The 18,956-nt window shown below is 41.4% G+C and overlaps 1 protein-coding gene across 1 annotated transcript in view; it reads right to left on the bottom strand.

The window, feature by feature from the left end:
• Positions 1 to 18,956, bottom strand: part of CAP2 (cyclase associated actin cytoskeleton regulatory protein 2) — a 131,289-nt gene that overhangs the window by 59,562 nt on the left and 52,771 nt on the right. The window contains exon 4 of the mRNA XM_040645084.1: positions 14,829 to 14,906. Within this exon, the coding sequence (XP_040501018.1) occupies positions 14,829 to 14,906 (78 nt within the window). The remainder of the gene's footprint in view (positions 1 to 14,828; positions 14,907 to 18,956) is intronic.

Here is an 18,956-nt window from a genome sequence, read left to right as displayed (position 1 = left end):
GTAGGGAAAACCACTAAGTGTGGGGTAACCTGACTCAAAAGAAAGACATTAAAAACAAATCAAAGGAAATTACAGTGTTCTGATGACATGTTGGAACAGCAGAGGTAGCCCCGTATTTCACAACTCCACCCCATCACCCCTGCCTTCTCATTGAGAAACACCTACGACTTCCTTTCCCCCATCTTGGAGGCTACAGATAGGGGACAAAGACACAAAGAAGAAAATGAGAGCCAAGTGGTTCAGAGGAATCATGGGCTAAAAAGCTCTAAGGTGTACAGCCATTGCTCGGCTCCTCACTCCCTCCCTGGCTTCTAACTGATCAACCATAGGGATATGGTTGTCTTTCTCTACCCTCTTTCTTCATTTCTTCATGTCCTTCCCATTGCTCTTCTCTGACTCCTTCCCACCCCCCTTAACTCTTTTATTTTAGAATTAAAAAAAAGATTTTATATTTATTTATTTATTTATTTACTTATTTATTTATTTAATTTAGAAAGCATGAGCAGAGGGAGAAGCAGACTCCCCACTGAGCAGGGAGCCTGATGCAGGGCTCGATCCCAGGACCCTGGGATTATGACCTGAGCTGAAGGCAGACGCTTAACCAACTGAGCTAACCAGGTGCCCACCCCCTCTTAAATCTTGGGAGATGAAAGAACAAAGAAACGTTGACTGAGAAAACCAGGGCCAAAAGAACTGTCCCAAATGGACTTCTTGGTAAGGTCTCTGAAGGCTGTGATTCTTTGGTTGCTATTTTTGAAAAGGATACTTCTATCTCAAGTATTGTCCTAGAGAATTACAGAAGGTTTCTGAATGTCTCTGTCAGGGCCAGAAAAATGCTGTCAAGAGGGGAAAAGAAAAGGCAAGAGCTTTCACTTTCCCACAAAAAGTATTTTAAAGACATGGATTATCCAGCATACCAAAAAAAGGCCCTCCGAATTCTAAAAAGTCGAGTAAAATCATCAGTGATGAGTATCTACTCAAGCCGCCGTCAGTTTCAGATAGGTAAGTTATGATATGGACTTTTTAATGAGCAGTCTATGCAGTTAGAATTCATTAGGGGCTTGTAATTAAAGTGAGCAGTATATTTATGACCACTTGACGGGACTTGGAGCCACATTTTCCCTTTTTAAATAATTCTAACGTTTTAGTTGTAGCTTAGCTTTTATGATGTACAGTTTGTCCTGTCTGTGGTTTATTTGCTGTCAAGCTGGTAAAATACGAAGTTGCAAATTATATCCCTGTTCCTATGGGAAAATAGAATCCAATTTATGACTTTCCAAGAGGAATCCTGTACATAGTCAACTATAGGACATCAAGCCAAAGAGAATGATGGGACTCCTGTTGTTCGAACCACTTAAATCCAATTTGTGGGATGTGTGGCCCATTATTCTGTATAGAGAATCCATCTGGTCAGAAATGGGAGAAAGCCGGAAGTTCTTCTGTACCGCAGCCTCTGGTTCCAAATGTATCATTACCAGCTTCAAAGGGTTGAAAGTGGACACTCACGACAATTTCACAGCCTCAAGAAAGGACCGTTTTTCACAATTACATGAAAACTCTGCACAGGGAAGAAGCCATCTAATTGGAACATTTTTCAACAGCATTTAAATATCAGGCCAGCTGGATTTCCACAGCCCATGTGAATTTAATCAGCTCATTCTTCCCAGAACCTATATTCTAGAATCACTGAATGCCTGAGCTACATCTGTCACCCAAATCTGGTTGTGATCATTTCTTGTCATTAAATGCTCCACACACCAGGACGGAACCATTCTATGGTGCACCTCGAAGGCACTCATTTTGTGAAAGGGCACATCAAAGAAAAGGTATCTTTGAAATAAAATGCCTTACCGACACCATATCACCTGTTTTTCCTCTAACCTACCTTCCCCAAATTCCCATTAGGAATACCTTTTTTCAAGGCTAATTCTACATGGCTGACCCATGACTTATATTTTACCAATTATACCCTTCAGTGATATCTCAATCCCTACCAAACAGACCTCTAAATATCGAACTCTTTTTTGGGGAAAGGACAGATGTATCACTAAATGAAAGTGTCATTCCACTCTGTTCCCTCTTGTGCTCGTGCAATCCCTTAATCAAGCTTTTATTCCCCAAACCAAAGTGATCAGGAGCCCTGAACCTCCCTTCTGAGCAAACTGGACAGCAAATAAAATATAGTTAGGACCACACTGTGTCCTAAAAGCAAAGATGCATCAACTCTAAAGCTCTCTGAAGCTCTTAGAATTTTGTTGAGGTATTAAGGAGGGCACGTGCTGTGATGAGCACTGGGTGTTATATGTAACTAATGAATCACTGAACACTACATCAAAAACTTACGATGTACTATATGCTGGCTAAGTGAACATAATAAAAAAATAAATTTATAAAACACTGCAAAAAATATCCTAAAAAGGCTTTAAAAAAAAGAATCTTGTTGAGGGGATGGAAAACATGCACAAAAAATAACAGGGGAAATGTTTCTGAAATAATACGTAAACAAGTTCCCTACAGGGGCGCCTGGGTGGCACAGCGTCTGCCTTCGGCTCAGGGCGTGATCCCCGCTTTATGGGATCGAGCCCCACATCAGGCTCCTCCCTGTGAGCCTGCTTCTTCCTCTCCCACTCCCCCTGCTTGTGTTCCCTCTCTCACTGGCTGTCTCTATCTCTGTCGAATAAATAAATAAAATCTTAAAAAAAAAACAAATAAAAATAAAACAAGTTCCCTATGCTTGACAAACTACTGTCCAGGTGCTCAGGGAGTTCAGGGCTACGAAGAGACCATCAGAAGGCACAGTTAAGACGTTTCCTAATAGAGAAGAGGGGGCAGAAAAGCTGGAACGGTGGTCATGGTGGGGGCAGGAGTGTGGTTACAGCTAAGACCAGCGCGAAGGACAGGAATCCGTGAATCGTGACAAGCAGACTTTCCGAAGTCTGTTTTCATAGAAAAGAGCTACTGATGGATACAGAAGTGCCAAATGCCATGACGGCTACAGAGCAGACATCCAGTAAACGCTGGGTTAAAAAAAAAAAAAAAAAGCCCAAAGAAATAAAAATTAAAGAAGGCTGGAGTACGGAAGGTGAACAGGCCCTAATGAAGATCGAAAGCAACTACTCAGAGGCCAATGTATGTAATAAGTGATTCCAGATATGAAAACACGAGTTCTCGCAGCAGCCAATCTGCCAAAGATGGACAAGAACATTTTTTCATGTTTAATTTGTACAAAGAAATAATCATCAAAGAAGAAGTACATCCTTTTTTTTTTTTAAGATTTTTTTATTTATTTGAGAGAGAGAGCAAGCACGAGCATGAGTGGGGGGAGGGGACAGAGGGAGAAGCAGATTCCCCTGCTGAGCAGGGAGCCTGATGCCGGACTTGATCCCAGGACCCCGAGATCATGACCTGAGCCAAAGGCAGACGCTTAACCGACTGAACCACCCGGGCAGCCCCAGAGGAAGTACATTCTCTAGGTGTTTGCCACTGGAAACCCGAGTATTTGTTAAACTACAGTGGGGGAAACAAGGTGGGAAAGAGAAGGAAAAAAGCCTGTGTGTGTTTTCTTTCTCTCCATAGCTGGGAAATGTATCTCCTTCAAAATAAACTGCCATTCATAAGATGCTCTCTTGCTCAAGTTAGGAGAGGGGCTAGAGGATGTAAACTGGTGAATTTTTAGCTTATGATTCCGGCAGGGTTGACTTGCTCGTGTTCAAAATGTATGTTTTACAACCTCTGGAAGGCACCGGGCACTTCAGCTAGAGTGGGCGGTAACCTGTCTTCTAAGGACAACTCCAACAACTTTATTCTGGATTATTTGTAGCATTAGTATTTAGGGAAGCGCCTGCATTTTCAATTAAGAGCTAACTGTACAAATTAAAAGTACTGCGCAGTGAAGCTGAAATCTAGCCCTCGCTCGTCCGTGCACATAAACACTAATATCAAATGATGGTTTTGTCATGTGACCCGTCCCCCGGCACATACAAATATAGAACATGACCATAAAAAGTAACGGCCCATGCCCTCTGCTAAGTAATTTATGACGGTGCATCCACACTGGAATGCTAGCTGCAGTTACCTTCTCCCCGTCTGTCTGTCCACACATACAGCCTGGCACATGTTGACAGAAGCGGGGTCCTGCAAAGAGGGTCCCCGCTAAGGCTCCCGAAACCCGGGAGCCACAGCAACTCTGAAGGCCGAGACACGTGTGGCTTTTTAAAAGATCTGTTGAATGACTCAACCACTTCTTTTTGAATTAATTTCTGATACAAGTCCTACAAGAAAAGCCTGTGACCTTTTTTTTTTTTTTGCAGATTTATGGTGACTAGAAACCAAATATTTAGCTTCTCAATGCAGAATGGTAAATAGTAACTATTTTATTAAAGATGCAAAGTGACGCTTGACGGAACGGAGAATGAAACATTTCCCTGGCCACATACAGAGTCCTAGCCTTGATGGGGAATATGCCTTCAAGGCAGTCTGGGATGGAACAAACTTCGTATGAAATAGTTGCTAAAACAAAGGACGTTATCCTTCTTTATTAACCTTTACCCCTCAGATAATCCCCCAAATCCCTTGTGTGTGATAACCACCTCACTTCCTTTGGGCAGCCACTCATTATCTAATTCGTGTCTTACACAAAGAGAGATGAGCTAATGTGCCTTATCAGATTAAAAAAAAAAAAAAGTCACCATGAGTGATGTCCAACCGGACAGGCTCTTAGCAAATCCTTTCTGCCTCCAAAGTCCTGGGTTTCTAAATACCTTTAAAGCTACTAACCCACGGTCACAGCTCACAGGCCCATTCACAGCTTTATGTCGCTAAAACAAACAGTCTGGGCAGAAGAATGACAGAATTACTCTCCTTTCTGATTACCCTCCTCTCTGCATCCTGATAAACGAATGATTAGCTTTCCTGTTGGCATTCAGCACTGACTGGGTAGCTTCAGGCTGTCAACTCAAGCAGACCCTGATGATATCACCCGAACCTCTTCCTCTCCTTCCTTCCCTGGTGCTTTATTTTTCGTGAACCAGCATCTATATTCAGCCTTCACACGCGCGCGCTGGTGGGGGGAGGGGCGCGCGGGTAATTACCAGGGTAATTTTCTTGCCATGGAAAGGCTCCTATGGAAAGCAAAGGCTTCTTTTTGCCCCCACTTCTCTACCTACAACACGAAATCCAACTCAGAAAGCTGCTGGTTACAAGAAAGCAATCCTGCGGGTATCGGTAGGCAACCAAGTTTTACCCGCTCTTCAGAGTGAATGTAGAGTTAATTTGGAAAAGGCTCTAAAGTGAGCTGCTGGTTAGATTCTAAAGTGCTCCTCCACCCGGGTCACCGGGAGATGCCACTACTCAATGAAAACACAAGTGAGGACGATACAAAGGCCAGAAACTTTAGATCTTTTATTTCTCTTCTGTTTTTTTTTTTCTATTTTCAAGATAAATGTAGAATTGCATATTTAAAAGTCCATTTGAAATACTTGCTTGGCACATATTAACAGCGGTTACTCAGAAGAATATTTTCTTGATGTCTTGATTTCTAAATGTCCTCGGGGGAAAAAAACTCGATAGCAATATTTTAAAGCAGGCATTTTACATTAGGGCCAGAATTACTTTATTGCATTATGTTATCTGTCATATGCCCCCTAACAATAGAACTTTGCAGCACTAATCACGGCCAAATCTCTCAAGAAAATCCAGCAACTCTGATTGAGCAACGCGGTGACATTTTCTGGGCATGGATTTAGGGAACACTTGGGAGCTTGGCTTTGTTCACTCGTTTGCTTTTCCTTTACAATTTCCAGACCTGCCACCAGCACCACCTAATTCACCCAAGGCATGCTCTGAGATCAAAGTCACGCAACTGTTTTGTTTGGCATTTTAAAATATCGGACCATAATTTGACATCTTGTTGTTATGGTAAAACACTACAGAGGCAAAAAGGATGAAATCACTCTAATTTAAAAAAAAGCTTTAAGATATTTGTATACATGTATCTACATCTGTATATCTCTCTATATATCCAGGTACAATAAAAACAAATTCAGCTGTTGGATTTGAAGGTTTTCTTGTCCTTCTCTGGATGGTTACTGGGGGATTAATTCAGAAAAACCCAAATAAGTGTTTAGAAAAATAATATTTTTCCACTGAGCTAGACCTCACGTTAGCCAAACCAAGTTACCTGTGCTGGCAGATTGGCTAGATGCCCGCCAAACCTGTGAATTCTTCCTTCCTGGCACACAGGCTGATGACATTTCCCAGCATCCCTTGCAGCTAGGAATGGCCATGAAACTGAATGAAGGTGGAGGTGACATATGCCACTTCCAGGCCTGGCCCATCAAACCTTCCCAGGAATGACCCAGCCTTCTCATTCCCAATTCAATGGTGGAGGACCTAGAGGAGGTGGGACCCCAAGATAAAAGAAACCTGGATCCCTGAATGACCGTGTAGAAGACTGTCAGCCAAAACACCAGAGCAGACCTCACATGAACAAGAAAAATATGTCCACTATGGTATGCCTCTGAGGTTTGCAGCTGGACTCTCTTGACTAACATCGAATTCATCTTTTCAGTCACCTGACACTCCCATGCTTTTTCTCATTTAATCTTCACAATACCTTTCTGAAGTAGGAACAATTGTCCTCATTTTATTTTCTATTTTTTTAAGTAGGCTCCACACCCAACGTGGGACTTGAACTCATACCCTGAGATCAAGAGTCCCATGTTCTACCAACAGAGCCAGCCAGGCGCCCCTCCCATTTTAAAGAGAAGGAAACATGGGCTGAGTCTAACTGTGTCTTTCCTCAAGTGGGCAACTTAACATATGGGTTTGGTTAGAATGGCTCAGTGTAAATGTAATGTGGGCTTTACCAGATTAGTTTGCTGGTGGTACTCAGAAAAAGAGAGTAGATTCTCCAATTTAAGGAGACACTGATGAATTTGTTTTTCTTGCATTTGGATTCGTATTGCTAATGAGTAGATCCAAGTCCAAAGTTTCTATTCCTGATGACCCTCACAAATTAATATGTTTTATAAAAGTCTCAACTATATTTATGCCCACTAGCAATCTGGATCTATTATGTGCCATGTAATTATCTAAAATCTTAAGGTTACTGCACTAAGCTTTCTTGCTTAGTTTAAGATGAACAAATTACTAATAAATTAGATTACTGCTCCATGCATTAGGAGGGGCACCTGGGTGGCTCAGTCAGTTAAACGTCTGCCTTCAGCTCTGGTCATGATCTGAGGGTCCTGGGATTGAGCCCCGTGTCAGGCTCCCTGCTGAGTGGGGAGTCTACTTTCCCCTCTCCCTTTGCCCCTCCCCCTGCTCATGCTCACTCTCTCTCAAATAAATAAATAAATAAATAATTTAAAATATAAAAAAAGAAAATCCGTGAAATGAGTGCTTTGAGCAGAGCACCAGGTGGGGGTATGCGTATTCACTCATAGATGGAGGAATGGCCAGAGGAGTCTCTCATTTACCTTTCCTTCTAATTTTCAGACTGTATAAACAATGAAAGGACAAGCAATCAGTTCTAGATTCCTTCTCTATACACAGGAAGGTACTATTTCCTTTTAAAGTGCAAGTCCAAATAGAGATACAAAAGAAGAGCAATTAGAAGAAACTCCCTCTCTCTCTCTCTCTCTCTATTTCTGGAGGCATAAAAACCCCAGACTTCCTAGTCTTTTCAATAGAATAAAATCCACAGTGGCAGTCAATGACCATAAATCATCTTCCCTGACCTTGGAAACTTAGGGTTAATTTTTTCCTCCATGTACTGAGGTCCATTAATTCCATTTGAACACACACACACACACGCACACACACACACACACACACATCATTTCATTGTCAGGTCTTGGTAGCATGAAAAACGTTGGAGAAAATAAGGAAAGTATACGGGCGAGGGAACAAGAATGCCAACTGTAATTACCCACAACCGCTGCAGTTAACCATACTGCTGCCTCCCACCTGCTCCTGCAAGTTAACCAGGGCTAGAGGTGGTGGGCCTGGGTGGGAAATCTCCTGGGAACCCCATGGTGATAGCCTTCCTTGGGGGTGATGTCAATACGTGGCTTCGGAGGCACTGGTCTACTGGAGATTACATTTTCAGCTCAGGGCAGAGTTTTGGGGTCACCCCGGCTGGAGATGATTAAAGATCATGTTTCACATCTCTCCCAGGTGATGTGAGATGTTTCAATAAAAAACATGTCTCCCAATTCAAGTGAATGCCTTCTAAGGTTTTATTTTGACTGGCATCTCCTATAAATGACTGTGCAGGGTGGCTCTTCTTGCATGTGGTGTCTGTGAAAAGGACTTTGCATGGTGAGGAAGGGAACAGGCCCACGTCTAGGTCTGGTGGCCAGGTCATTAAGGTGTCACTGAACTTTATTTTTCATGCTTGTGAGTTAGAAATAACATATTTTCCCTATAACCACCTGTTGTAAAAATAAATAAATAGTTGAGTGTGCCAGGTTCCCCGGAAAAATTCTGCACTTACAGAATGGGGGCTTGGCCATTTTCCATGTGAGAATCCTTCCCTCAACTGGGAAAAGGCAGGGTTGACAAATTGTCACTAAAATTCCTAGACAACAGTACTGTAAGGACTAGGCCATTCTTCTGCGTAAAGGTTATTTTTATAAATTACAACAAGGGGAGAGAAGAAAAGCATAAGATGTTCTGCCCATGTTTTATAACTTGTTCTGTATCATGAATGTTGGAATATATCAATGAGAGGAAGGCTTTCAAAGTGCAAGATGTGATGGTCCTTTACATTAGTCCATCGTGAAATTGGTGCTGTGGATCAAAAGAATGTACTAGAAGAAAAATATCAGAATGCAGTGCACCTGGTAAAGATAACTGTTGTTTTGTGAAACTGGTGGTGAAATAATATACTTTTTCTGTGGGTCATGGTTGAAAACTCTGAAAGCCCTAATGTTAGAGAATATAAGAAACATATTTCTTAGTCCAAAGTAAGGGAGGGAATTTGAAAATGGATGTCATCATTGTCAATCAGGGCTGCAGACACACCTCTTATCCTGCTTTTCCCAGCAGAGATGGAGGGGTGAGGGTAGAGGTATAGGAGTATGGACAGGGAAGAGAAAGCAAATGGCAGGGAGGCTTCATGCTTTGGTCTGTGGCTCATGGCCTTATTAAAAAACCCAATTAATTATTTTAAAGTCTGGCAAGGAGAAGGGAATGAAGGCAATCCATATTAGTTTTCTATTTCTGTATAACAAATTACCACAAGCTAAGTGGCCTAAAACAACATCCATTTATTACTTCACAGTGTCTGTAGGTCAGAAATCTGGGCAAGGCCAAGCCGGGCTCTCTGCTCAGGGTCTCAGGGCTAAATCAAGGTATCAGCGGTGTCCCATCTGGAGTTTGGGGTCTCCTCCTGGGCTCACATTGTTGTTGGTGGGATTCAGTTACTTCTGGTTGTAGGACTGAGATCCTTGTTTTATTTCTGGCTGTCGGCAGGAGTCACTGTCAGTGCCTAGAGGCTCTGACAACTTGGTAGCTCAGGTCTTCACAGCCAGCAAGAGAATGTCTCTCCAGCCACCATGACAGTCTTATATGACAGAACAATCACAGGAATGATACCCCATCACCCTGCTCGTAACCTAATCAAGGAATGCTGTTCCACATCTTCACAGGTGCCACTTACACTCAAGGGGAGGGGATTATACTGGGTGTGTCCATTAGGTGATGGGAATCTTAGGGTCATCTTAGAATTTTGATACTGCAGGGGCGCCTGGGTGGCACAGCGGTTAAAGCGTCTGCCTTCGGCTCAGGGCGTGATCCCAGCGTTCTGGGATCGAGTCCCACATCAGGCTCCTCCGCCATGAGCCTGCTTCTTCCTCTCCCACTCCCCCTGCTTGTGTTCCCTCTCTCGCTGGCTGTCTCTATCTCTGTCAAATAAATAAATAAAATCTTTAAAAAAAAAAAAAAAAGAATTTTGATACTGCAGCCTCCCAATAGTTATAATCCACCTAAAGCAACAACCATCAAGCATCTCAAACAGCCTAAAAGAAATGTGCACATGCATTTCCCAAGCTGGTGTGTCAGCCTTCTGCAGGACATGAATATATGTTCCTCTTCAAAAAGTCTCCCTGGTCATTTAAGTTTGGGAAAATGTGGGTTTAATAATATTTAACATATTTCATTACCGAACAGAATATGGGATTTCCCCAAACATATTTAACCCAGAAATTTTTTTTGAGTTTGTGCTAAATTCACATTATTAATATTAATATTACTGTAATACTGATATTATATCAGAAGCAGTTCTATTATTGCTTTTGTATTGTATTTTATTTCCTCTGTGATGCCTTTCCTGATCACCTTTGTCTATGAGATCGCTTCTTCTCTGGATTTTGGTAACACCAATGGTTTACCTTGCTTGACTGGCAGTTTGCTTATAATTACTTATAATAAAATACTTTTATTTTCTGACAGTCACCCCCTACTAAATTTAGTCTCTTTGAAGGCTGGCACTCTGGCCACAGTATACAGCACTGGAGACAGATGTGCAGTGTGAAGCATCTGGGGGGGCAACTCATCAGCTTAGGGACTAATGAGCAAACCAGTTATCCTCTCTTTGAACCTCTCCTGGCTCACCTTCAAATTAAAAGTGTTGCAAGAGATGATTTCTAAGGTGTCTTCCCACCAAATAATCTGTATCTGCCTGTCTCCATGCTCTGCCCCAAGTCATGGGTGTCTTTATGGTGCCTGGCCCACGGTATGCACTTAGTCAATATTTGTTAACTGAATGCTTTCAAGCTTGCATTGTTGTGGGTTCCTGTATTTTATCAGTACTGTTCTGTGTTGTAGGAGATAGCTAGCTTCCAGCAGGCCAGGGTACTCACCTCTAATCTTGGGCATCTACCTTACACAATCCCCAGGCTACAACTGACCACTAATATTGCTTTGACCTTGCCTTACGCTTCTGCAACGTAAGTGTGGCCTCTTCATATGGGATAGAAGGCACCCCCCTGGGAGGTCCACCTGCCCCAAAATATCTTCCTTCCCAATGCCTGAAACTCCCATTAAAGATTCATTCTCTACCTTTTTCTCTTAGAGCCCTATTACAAATCTAAGGAAATAAATATAGGAGTCTTTAGTAACTCACCCAGTAAAAGTAAGCCACCTTCTAATAGCCACGTAGCGGGGGCAAGAAATAAACCACTGCTATTGTGAGTCACAAGGATTTTGGAGATGTCTGTTACAGCAGCATAACACTGCCCGTTTTGATACAGAAATGTCAGCAGGAAAGAACAGGGGTTTGATATTTGACTACTACAGGATTTTGTGCTTGTGAGGCTGTCTAAATTCTTGCTGCTCAGAGTTTAGCAACAGACCAGCAGCATTCCCATTACCCAGGAGCTGCAGACTCTCGGGCCCTAGCCCAGATCTACTGCACTGGACTCTGCACTCTAACAAGATCTCCAGGTGATTCCAAGGAAGATTAAAGTTTGAGAATCAGTGACCTAGAGGCAACTGGAAATGAGCGCCTGAAGCATCTAAAATAAATCTGAGCTAGAGGTGTAACTGAGTGCAATCCACATTCCGCAGGTTCTCGAGTGTGGTCCCCGGACCAGCGGCATCACCCTCCCATGGGAACTTTTTAAAGAAATGCAGATGCTTGGGACTCAACCAAGAGCTACTGAATCAGAAACTGTAGAAGGGCTCCAGAGATCTGGGTTTGAACAACCCTGGATGTGATTCTCACACACACTAAAGCTTGGGAGCCACTGCCATGAATTGAAATTACAAGAGTTATTCTCCTGAAAGAAGGAAGAGAGGAAGATGTGGATGGTTATAACATTGTTCCTATGAGAAATACCACCTGTTTCACGGCGATTTCCTCTATGCTATATCTTCTAGAACGTACACGAGGAAAATCAAGGCCTGGCTGTAGACTATTTTCACCACTGCACTGATGACCTCTTCAATCTGCTTTTCCATCTAGTGGAAGTACTAGGACAGTGCTGTGGGTAGAGATGTAGGGGACAGAAAGGGAGGTGGACATCCAAAAGCGTCTTTGGGTTGTGCCAACCTGAGCCTGCTGGGGCTTACTATGCTTGGAGCACTGTGATGAGTGCTACAGAAAACATTTCCTGGGTATGAGTCCCCCTTTTATCAAGAATGCAGTAGAGTAAGAAGGGGGAACTACAGTGGCTACACCCAAGAATCTGCCCAGCCACGGGCTAAGCCACACGTGTCCCCAGCTGCAGCTCATTTTGGGATGCCACGGTTCCACTGCATTCATTTGTGTGCTCGCTTGTCCCAATTCACCCAATATTTAATGAGTGTCTCTTATGTGCAAGGCCTGCAAGGCCAATGCAGAGCTCTTTTGTGTTTAAAAAGGGGATTGAGGAGGGCACCAGCCAGGAAAGTCACGGTTCTTGCCTCCATCTAAGACCCCCGGTGATGTGTTGAAGTCACTTCTCCTCCCATTTTAATCACAGAAAAACCAGGCTAAGGCTGTTATCTAGAAAGCATCGCATTGTGATTTTCCAGTTTCACTGCTCTCTTTTGCAAAAGGGGGGAGGGGGAAGCAGAGATTGAGGAGGCCAAAGAGGAAAATGCATCCACAACAGAACACACCATCTCTCCATCCTTACGAAGCTGCCTGCCTGGGCTGGGGGCTAACTCCCCATCTCACACCAGGGAAGTAATACATCCGTGGCAGCTCTGGCTGCAAGTCTGAATTACCTGATAAACCCACAAAACTCTCAAGGCTAAGACCACTCCTCAGACCAATTAAAACAGACCCTCCCGAAGTGACATCCACACGCTGGTATTTTTTAAAATGTTCTGGGCAATTCCACTGCACGACAGCTGTTCCAGGAAGGGTTGAGGGTCTCAAGTCTTGGCCCTTTATGAAGCAGAGCTGCCTCCCCTGAAAGTCAAAGTCCTAGTTTCTCCAGATTCTTAGCAAAACTTTTTCAATTTCAGGAGTTTGTTTTAGAATTTAAAGTGAGCTATTAAATTTAAGCTATTATATTATAATGAATATCCAATTATCTTTTTTAATTTATTTTTTTCCAAAGAAGATGTACTAATTTATCACCTATTACCAGCATAGCACGACACTTCCCATTTCCCACATGCTTAACATGTGACAGTGTCAGACTTTTCTGTGCTTGCCATCCTGGTAGGAATGCTGTGGTACTTCCCTGGGGCCTATATTAATTCTCTATTACTGTGCAACAAATAACCACAAACGTAGTGGCTTAATAACAACACAAGCATATTATTTTCCGGTTCTGAAAGACAGAAGTCCAAAATGCGTCTCAAAGCAAGGGGTCAACGGGCTGCATTCCTCTGAGGGGTTCTACAGGTGAATTTGCTTCCCTCTTTTTCTACCTTCTACAGGCTGCCTCATTCTTCGCCTTGTGGTCCCTTCCTCTGTCTTCAAAGTCAGCAGCATGACGTCAGATTTCTTTCTGACTCTACTGCTTGTGCTCTTCCTTGTATAAGGATCCTTATGATTACCTAAGGCCCACTCCAATAATCCAGGGTAATCTCCCCATCTCAAGGTCAGTTGATGAGCAAACTTAATTGCTCCTTTGCCTTGTAAAGGAACATAACTGTGCCTTCTGGGGACTCAAGTTTATCTTTCACATTTATACAGTTGTCACCAAACTTCAGATGCAGATTATTTAGTCAAAAGAACAATTCTTATTTTTTTTTCTTATTTAACCATGTATGCTGGTCGTATATCTACTTTTTAATGAATAGTTTCATTCACTACACAATCCGCATGGTCAAAATATTGTTACTATTATAGGTAGAGAGCATGACGGTGTTATTTACATAATAAAATGTCTGCCGGGTTTGGGCCGGGTGGGGAGTGGGGGGCGCTGGGTTTAGAAAGTGGGATATTTATGATGGCCTGGGGAATGGGAAGGACTCCTGCCAACCACCACTTTGCTCTGAACATCCACTATTATGTTTATATTAAAGTTTGCCCTGGGCTTTGTGGCAGTGTCATGGTAGGTTAAACGTCGTTAGAAACCGCACTGATGCTCTGAGTGATCCACGTACATAATATATTTACGAAGCACTGACTTAGCCTATCCACGCCAACTACGAAATAGGAGCCCATCAGATTCATACATGCAATTTATAGATGACGACAGATGTGAATATGTTTTGATAACAAAATAGCACAAAATGTGAACTAAAAGTTAGGAGTTAAACACTACATCAAAAACTAAGGATGTACTGTATGGAGACTAACATAACATAATAAAAAAATTAAAAATAAATAAATAAATACTTTTTTGGTTATAAAATGGTTGTAAGACCAGTAAAAAGAACAGGCTGCATTCTCTTCTATGGCTAATATTCCATGGTGTGTGTCTGCCTGTCTGTCCATCCATCCATCCATCCATCCATCCATCCATCCAGTTACCTATCTGATCACATCTTCTTTATCATGGTGACAGATGGTAACTATACTTAATCGTGGTGAGTACCGCATATAGAATCGTCGATTCACTTTGTCATGCACCTGAAACTAACATAACATTGTGTATATCAACTATACTTCCATAAAAGGGAAAGAATAGGCTGCAGATGACATAAATAAATTGACCTTTTAAACTGGAGATGTCAACTGTCACAGTATGAATTTGGCCATGATAAGATGAGGAAGCAAAGGAAAGTTGCATCCCACGACCTGGATTAGAGACAGATCAACGTGCTACACATCTCATTTTGGGGATGTCTCTCAGAGTGAATGATTCTGTTGTCTCCTTGTTGTCTGGCTTACACTACCGCCCATTCTCTAGGCAGCTCTGCCTCTCAAAACACACTCTTACCTCTTGGGGTTGTTGGTACTGAGAAGCCATCACAAGGAAAGTCCGCTGGGCCTGGAAAGCGCTATGCACCATCTCCGCCTGCGAACCAAGAAGAAGAGGGAAATTCAGATGTTTGAGCTTGAGAATAAAGAGTGACCATATGATCCAGCGACTCTAGCCCAAGGTACGAACCCCAAATTGAAAACATAAGTCCACACAGAATCTTGCTACTGGATGTTCACAGCAGCATTACTCACAGTAGTCAAGACGTAGAGACATTCAGAATGTTCATCAAGGGGGGAATGGGTAAACAAACTGTGATACATCCATACAATGGGATATTATTCAGCATTAAAAAGAGATGAAGTGCTGATACATGCGACAATGTGGGTGACCCTTGAAAACATGCTGAGTGAAGGAAGCCGGTCAAAAAAAGACCACATGTGTATGATCCCATTGATACGAAATGTTCAGAATAAGCAAATCTACAGAGGCAGAAAGGACACTCGTGGTTGCCTGGGGGCTGGTGGGAGAGAGGAATGGAGTACGAGGTTTCTTTTGGGGGGTGATGCTGGAATCAGATAATGCTGATGGTTTCACAACTTGAGGAATCTACTAAAAAAACCACTGAATTGTTCACATTAAAAGAGCGAATGTTATTCTGTAGAAATGACATCTCAATAAAGTTGTTAAAAAATGTCTGAGCCCCAAATACAATTGTTTTCAAAAGGTATTTCCTTCTGTTTTTGTTTGCAGTGTGCCCAAACCTCTTCTATGATTTCTAGTGGAAAGCTGTCCCTTACGTCGTCCCCATAAACATATGTTCACTGTGAGCCAGTGGCTTCTACCACTATTCATTAAGACAGATCTAGAGATTTCAGCGCTACCTGGACTACAGCCCACTGCCCCACCACAGAAAGGAGTCATGCAGGAGGGAATGTTTCAAATACATGGCATCATATTCTCTATCCTCGCCCTCTACTTAGCCTTCACTATTAATTCTTTACTTTTTCAAATTTAAAAAGTTACAGAAGAGTACCAAGAAGAAAATAATTCCAAATTTTTGTATCACGCACAAATGACCATTTTGGCACACTTTTTCTAGCTCTTAAGAAAATTCACACAGCTGTTTTCATAAGACAAAGCATGATTTAGAATAATTTTTAAATGCAGAAAGTTACAAATATTAAGGTTTAAAAAATGTCTCACAATCTAGAAATAATCTGTATCAACGACAGGTGAACATCACTGTGCCACCTTTTAAGATACATATGCAGAGACTTTTAAAAGATGGGACTATACCCGAGGTACTATTTTTTTTTTTAAGATTTTATTTATTTATTTGACAGAGATAGAGACAGCCAGCGAGAGAGGGAACACAAGCAGGGGGAGTGGGAGAGGAAGAAGCAGGCTCCCAGCAGAGGAGCCTGATGTGGGGCTCGATCCCATAACGCCGGGATCACGCCCTGAGCCGAAGGCAGACGCTTAACCGCTGTGCCACCCAGGCGCCCCACCGAGGTACTATTTTTAAAAATAAAAAGTAAACATTGCAATTATGGTTGAATAGTAGAGATGAAAGAGAAGGAATTGGTAAACTTAAAAGTTTCTGCACTATAATATATTATTATGTTCTTAACGATCATTCTAAGGTAAAAAAATAGATAAAATATTAAGACATTGGAATAATTACGTATTTGCATTTTTAATTACATGGTACCATTTTTAGACAATGTTGATTGGCTCCTTACTGGCAAAGATGAGACTATAAGTACATTCCTACATTTTTTTTCTCTCTCTGACCCCCTATCTTCCGTATTTTTTAGTTATTATTTTTACTTTGCTCAATTAATAGCATTCGTATTCAGGCTGTAACATGAATCCACAAACTTTAGGATAGGTTCTGTATTTAAACACACCTCATGGTTCTTATCATTTTACCATGATTTCTCCATTTCTGGATTATTCTGATATTTTTTCATTGGCCAAACCTCATTATCAATTCTTTTCTTCAAAAAGATCTCAAAGCCGCTTTTAGTTCTTTAGGGTTGGACACCTCTCCCTGTCGTCTTTCTATTTTAACAGCATCTGGGCTGAATATTAAACTCCTTGAGTAACATTCTTCATCCATTTTCAGATAACATGGCACTAAATGTGCCAACAGAGAAATCTGAAGCCAGCTGGGTTTTTTTTTTTTTTTTCTCTTGCAGAAAATTGGCTTTTTCTAGTTTGACACCTGAAGAATTATTTCTTTATCCTTGGGGTTTAACAGCTTAACCAGTATGTGTTTGGGTTTTGAGCATTCTGTATTATATCTGCTGGAGTAGGTTTGGTCCTTCATTCACTTCTAGGAATATTTTCTTGTATCTTTCAAAATCCTTCTGCGCCATTTGTTAGACTCTCTACTCAGGGACTCTATTATCTTCAGATTGTGTAATATTTGAATGTCTTCATATCTTGTAGATTCTCTCTCTGCCTTCAATTTCTTTGTCTTTCATCTGTATTTACTGTGATCATATGAATACTGTTCTCTATTGTGAGTTAACAGATTTTCAACAGGATCTCTTATATACATTCACCTAATTTATATCATTTCTGTATGAATGTTTTTGTTCTTGGTTTGTTAGACCTTCAATTTCCTTTGTATTTCACTCTTATTGTTTTATCACCTTGTCTTTAAGCTATTTAAAAATACTTTTATACTCTTTTTAATTCTGAGAGTGTAAGTTATACTCTTATCAAGCCATTGTGAAGACTCTGTTTCTGTTCCTTACGTCTCATTTTCTTTGAGTGTGAGTCCATGCCTGCCCTTTGCATGCAATGTTCCTTTCTGACACATTACTTCTAGTTGTCACAAAAGTGATTCCATGAGTCCTTTGTTACCATATTACAAGTTGGTTTATTTTCCCTTTCAATTAAGGGTTTGTGCTCTATCAAACTCTTTAAGAGCCTAATGGAATGGGACAGCAGAGGGACGGCTCAGTGAGGTGTATATCCAGTCTTTATTGAGAATTTGGGTGCTACTCAATCTTCTGGGAATATCTTGAATATCCTAAACCATGATTCGTTTCACATCTTAGCTATTATAAATAACGCTGTGATGAACATAGGGGTGAATATGTCTTTTTGAATTATTGTCTTCATTTCCTTTGGATAAATACCCAGACGTGAAATTTCTGGACCATATGACAGTTCTATTTTTAATTTTTTGAGGAATTGCCATACTGTTTCTCACGGTGGCTGCACCAATTTACATTCCCATCAGCAGTGCACAAGGGTTCCCTTTATATCCACATCCTTGCCAACACCTGTTATATCTTGTTTTTTTGGATAATAGCCATTCTGACAGGTGTGAGGTGGTATCTGGTGGTTTTGATTTGCATTCTACTCATGGCTAGTAATGTTGAGCATCTTTTCATATGCTTGTTGACCATCTGTATTTCTTTGGAAAATGACTATTCAAGACCTCTCCCCATTTTTTAATCAGATTGTTTTTTTGATATTAGGTTGCACGAGTTCTTTATATATTTTGGGTATTAACCCCTTGTTTGATACATCATTTGCAAAAATCTTCTCCCATTCAGTAGGTTGCTTCTCATTTTATTGATGGTTTCCTTCACTGTGCAAACCTTTTGAGTCTGATATAGTCCCACTAGCTTATTTTTACTTTTGTTGTCCTTCCCTGAGGAGACAAATCCAAAAGAATATTGCTACCACTGATGCCAAAGAGTTTACTACCTTTGTTTTCTTCTAGGAGTTTTATGTCCATTAACCCATTCAGTTCATTAATCCATTTTGAGTTTATTTTTGTGTGCAGTGTGAGGAAGTGGTCCAGTTTAATTCTTTTGCATGTAGCTGCCCATTTCCCCAGCACCATTTATTGAAGAGACTGTCTTCTCCCCACGGTATGTTCTTGCTTTCTTTGTCATAGATTAACTGACCATCTAAGTGTGGGTTTATTTCTGGGCTCCCCATTCTTTTCCATTGATCTATGTGTCCGGTTTTGTGTCAGTACCATCCTGTTTTGACTATGATAGCTTTGTGGTATAGTTTGAATTCTGGGGCTGTGATACCTCCATTTATCTCTTCTTTCTCCAGATCACTTTGGTTATTCAGGGTCTTTTGTGGTTCCATATAAATTTTAGAATTATT

This window comes from Ursus maritimus, unplaced genomic scaffold (assembly GCF_017311325.1).
Source record: "Ursus maritimus isolate PB19 unplaced genomic scaffold, ASM1731132v1 scaffold_30, whole genome shotgun sequence".
NCBI classification, from domain to species: Eukaryota; Metazoa; Chordata; class Mammalia; order Carnivora; family Ursidae; genus Ursus; species Ursus maritimus.
The sequence above is the reverse complement of the archived record's forward strand: the minus strand, read 5'-3'. Positions and strand labels throughout refer to the sequence as shown.